Source organism: Aplysia californica, unplaced genomic scaffold, assembly GCF_000002075.1.
Source record: "Aplysia californica isolate F4 #8 unplaced genomic scaffold, AplCal3.0 scaffold00029, whole genome shotgun sequence".
NCBI lineage: Eukaryota > Metazoa > Mollusca > Gastropoda > Aplysiida > Aplysiidae > Aplysia > Aplysia californica.
In genome coordinates, this window is record NW_004797299.1 from 380,326 (window position 1) to 384,790 (window position 4,465).

At 42.1% G+C, this 4,465-nt stretch overlaps 2 protein-coding genes across 3 annotated transcripts in view; one reads left to right on the top strand and one right to left on the bottom strand.

The window, feature by feature from the left end:
* LOC101861790 (titin) overlaps positions 1–1,328 on the bottom strand; it is a 31,526-nt gene extending 30,198 nt beyond the window's left edge. For both annotated transcript variants that reach the window (XM_005091369.3, XM_005091368.3), the window contains exon 1: positions 1,225–1,328. In XM_005091369.3, coding sequence (XP_005091426.2) covers positions 1,225–1,290 — 66 coding nt within the window. In that variant the 5' untranslated portion in view covers positions 1,291–1,328. The remainder of the gene's footprint in view (positions 1–1,224) is intronic.
* A 2,507-nt stretch (positions 1,329–3,835) lies between these two features.
* LOC101850303 (cell death specification protein 2-like) overlaps positions 3,836–4,465 on the top strand; it is a 1,965-nt gene continuing 1,335 nt past the window's right edge. The window contains exon 1 of the mRNA XM_005091406.1: positions 3,836–4,146. Within this exon, the coding sequence (XP_005091463.1) occupies positions 3,836–4,146 (311 nt within the window). The remainder of the gene's footprint in view (positions 4,147–4,465) is intronic.

Consider the following 4,465-nt stretch of genomic DNA (forward strand, 5'->3'; position numbering starts at 1 on the left):
GAGAGAGAGAAGAGGGGAGGAGTAGATCTTGCGAGAACTTCCGGGCGGGTGAGAATAGCCACTTTCTAAGTAGTAAAGTCCCGAAAAACACCTCGACCGATGCGAATGAACTTTGTTGACCACGACAGCCGACAGTCCCCGACACACGCGCTACTCACACATACGAGGTCATGTCACGTGAAGAGAATGATCGTTTGAATGTTCCACTGACAGGTCTTGATGACCGGCCCGACTAACTTTTTCGGGGTGTTTTTTTTTTTTTTAAAGACCCGATGCAACCCGGAAAGTGATGCTGTGTAATTTTGTCAGCCCGGAGGTCTGGCACCCATGGTGATGTCATGCTGGACAAGAATCAGAGTCCGAATAACATTTTTTCATATTCGGACTCGAGTCCGAATAGTCACTTCGTTTAGAAAATGGAAATGTGCAGTATAAATGCTATAATTATTATTATTATTATGACACACAAACACATGAACACGCACACACATGCAAGCACACGCACACACATGCAAGCACACACACACAAGCACACGCACACACATACACACAAGCGCCCACACACAAACTGTACACACGCGCACACACACAGCCCAGGCCCAAGCAGTGGCCCGTGGGCAGTCGGCGATGAAGTGCTCGCTGTAGCTTCATCAGTGTTCAAATTTATTTTCCCTAGCATTCGGGGAAATAGAGCCGGCCCAAAGACCTAGATCTAGATCTAAATGTAAAAAATGCTGTGGTTCTGGCAGAGGCTCATAAATTGTATAAAACTTAAAAGTAGATCTTACACAGTAACTTTGAGTAAGGCTAGACTGTACTGATGAGTAGACAACAGTTATTGTTTGCAATGTCCATTGTCCGTCTTATTGTCTTATTGACCAGTGAAAGTCTGTCGTCAATGTTGTTTGTAGCCTCAGTAGATCTAGATCTAGATCTCTGGATCTAGATCTACATCTAGATCTACTACAAGTTTACAGTACAGTCTAAGACTACTAAGAGTACTAAGAAGACACTGCTGCAACTGTTCTGTTAGTCCGTTACTGTTAGTACTGGTTAGTAGAGTGTTCGTTAGAAGAAAGGAAAGTGGACTTGATTGAGTTGAGAAAATCGGGGGTGGGGAGGCATTCTGCACTAAATCTTTCGTCGGTCGATAGCTCTAACGGTACTAGACTCTATTAAAATTTCAGCGTCGACAGAATAAGACAATTTTAACAGAATACTTACAATAGATTGTGATTCCATTGGCACTGGTCTTTGTGTACTGCCGCTGTTTTCTATGGGGGACGCCATGATGGCTTACTTATTTATTCCCAGATTTTTCTCGCTTCTAAACTCCTCCCGCTAAATAATCAATTCTCCGTTTTACTCCTTCATGATTCGTCGGAAAGATCAAGCGTGTTCAAAGGCAGAGAGCTTAAATAGGTTATCAAAACAAAAAGTTAATAATGTCGTTGAACTCTACAAAATTTTACATATTTGACCATATGACATCCTGGATGTATCACGCTCTTGCTCGGCTTTAATTTGGCAAATCTCTCATTTATTTTATAAAATCATCCCCGGCTCGTCCCTAGTAACTCACAATCATCATAATTTGGGGACTTCACAATTTTTTCCTTTTTATAATGGAAAACGCAGGTCATGTACATGTACATTTTGTTGTGATATAATATTAAGTTAACGATTTTGTTGGTGAATTTTGTACGTGTACTGATAATTTATAGGTTGGTTATTATCATTTTTCTGCATTGTATTTCAATGCCTTGTGTTGAATAAGATAGTTCATCGGCTCGCTCTCGATATTCTTTCAGTTATCCGACCCACTTCGTATAAAACAAATAAACTAACAAACTGAAACCGTGACTTGTGATCAAGACTGTAGCCAGGGAGGTTATATTAAAGGTCCTTGATATAATAATAGCCTATGATCCATGCCAGCAGGCCGAAAAACGCCGCTTGTGCCTGGTATAGCCTGTATTTTTATTATTATTTTCTTCCCATCCGCCCGGTCCGATGGTCTGCTAGCTATACTATGGCTAGCACGCCTGCGGCCGCCGGCCACAATGATTATTATAATTTTATTCGTTTATAAACTTATTGAAAACTACATCCTTTCGTAAAACTCAAACTCGGAACCAGCGTATACATTAATATGACTCATGGTGACTCTTGGTGGATTTTGATGATAAAAAAGGAGGATTAAAAAAAAAACCCAACGAAGAATGCATCATAAATAGCTAGCTTGTAGTTTTATTACTATTATTTTTTTAATCACAAAGAAGACGGACAATTGTCAGTTTTAGCTGATCGTGTTATATGCCCTCAAGGAACATGAAATAATGATCAATTGTTATGGAAACAAAAAATGTGCATACCTTTGTTGTCATCGTTGCCACTGTAATTGCTGCTGCTTAAATCATTCGGACGTCATTTTGCCGTTTTCGTCGTCGTCGTCGTCGTCATCGTCCTCATAGTTCGTCCTCCTCCTCCTCCTCCTCCTCCTCCTCCTCCTCATCCTCCTCCTCCCCATCCTCCTTCTTCTTCTTCTGAAATGTTCAAGGTGTATATGACCTACGTACGTACCCCTCTTTTGTCTTTCAGTTTCCCCGGCTCTGTGATGAAAAGATCACGTTACAATTAAGACTTAAAGATGGATCAGCGTTTTCTGGGACTTGACCAGAACTTGGAATCTCCGTTGGATAAAACTGCTTCTTGTTGCGAAAACAGCTTTATTAACATTTCCACGGTGATATCAACCTCCTGTAATGTATTGGAAGGAATCGTCGAAAACAAGAGTAATGACTTCACCTTTACGCACCAGCATGAACAACCTGCTGTGGATGGTCTTTACTCTTCTGTCTCGAGATCGGTGTGTGAACCAAACATCAACGAGAATGAATGGCACTCTGGTAGTGGTAGAGAGTTCGAATCTATGGCTTCACAGTTTACTGACGTGGAAGGTTGTGGGAGTTTTCTTGACAATTGCTGTGCAACAGACGAGCCAAATGACGTTATGAATTCTGCGTACCAAGTCAGTTTTGATACTCAGGAGTCTCCAACCTACGGGTTAAGTCAATCGTGGCCTTTTACAAGTTTGTTGCAAGACACAGATGGGCACTTGCCACAAAGCAGTGCACAATCTCTTCCTCATTCTGGTGGGCTAGAGTCATGCCAGAAAAAGCACGGGGAACAAGTCTATGCCTGCATTGCGTCAAATAGGGGTATGTCGTCATTTGAAACGATACAGCAAAATGAAAATGTATTCGATTGGTCTCATTCACTCCCAGAAGGGGAATGTAGGCCTGCTACAAACCGAGATGACAGAGGAAATATTATTGATGCTTCTCCGACGGAACGTCTAAAACCATCTTCTCAAGGAATGATTGAAAAAAACTTATTCAGAGGCTCAACAAACAAATTATATTCTCTCGGAAATGAGAATCCTGTTCAATACGTTTCTGCAGGTGTGTCAGATCCTGACAAAATGTGTCCTGTTGGTTTTGATAAAAACGCAGATAGTAGTCTGTATCAACAGGGTTCAAGGACAGATTCATTGGAACGCCCTTGTGATCCCACATTCTCCAAAATACACAATGCTATGCCTTCTGATTGGTATCCATGTTCGTTATTAGTCAGAGAGCCTAGAAATCAAAGTAACAAAATCAACCAAAATTTGCTTACATTCCCAACGACCTCTCCGTCTTGTGAGATGCTAAAATACAGAGGCAATAGTCATATCAAAGAAGTTGATGAAAACGTAGCCACAAAACACGATGGTGTACATCAACACCAACACAGTATGATACCTGAATCCGAACGCAACGGGCCTATGACAATGAAAGATAACATCATATCGGGGAATGCCGAGAGCAGCAGCAAAAAGCGGAGTAGCAGCCCCGCTGATCACAAGATGCCGAACACTGTAGAAGATCTGCAACATCACCTCGAGATAATCGAAGAAAGGAGAATGAAGGCATCATCTCAAGGGAAGTTGTTCGACACACCAGGGCCGTTCAGTCCCGGAGAGGACACCGTCTCCTTGCAAGGAGAAGCAGGGGGATTCCCCATGCCACAAAGTATAGACGTCGATCACATGATCTGCAGTGGCGTCACTGTGGCGGGGTTCAAGCCTCGAGCTATAATAAGGCAAGTTTTTTGGGTTTTTAAAAATGTGCTTTCGTGTGTTTTATTGCGTCATCCATTATTGTATCGGGCTCCTTAAATGAACTATGATGGGTAAGAAACGAATTCGTGCTCAACATGAATTTCCATGTTTATCACAACACAGGTTACTTTTATTAGTGGTCTAAAAAAAACCCATCAGTTCTAAAGGACTAAAGGCTATGGCTTCAAGATAAACATGGGGTGGGTTTGAGAGGGGGAGGGGGGACGAAATCAGCTCACTGTCGCTTACGTTGAGGGATCGAGAGTACGTGTGGTTGTATATCGGAACGTCTGTTTGATT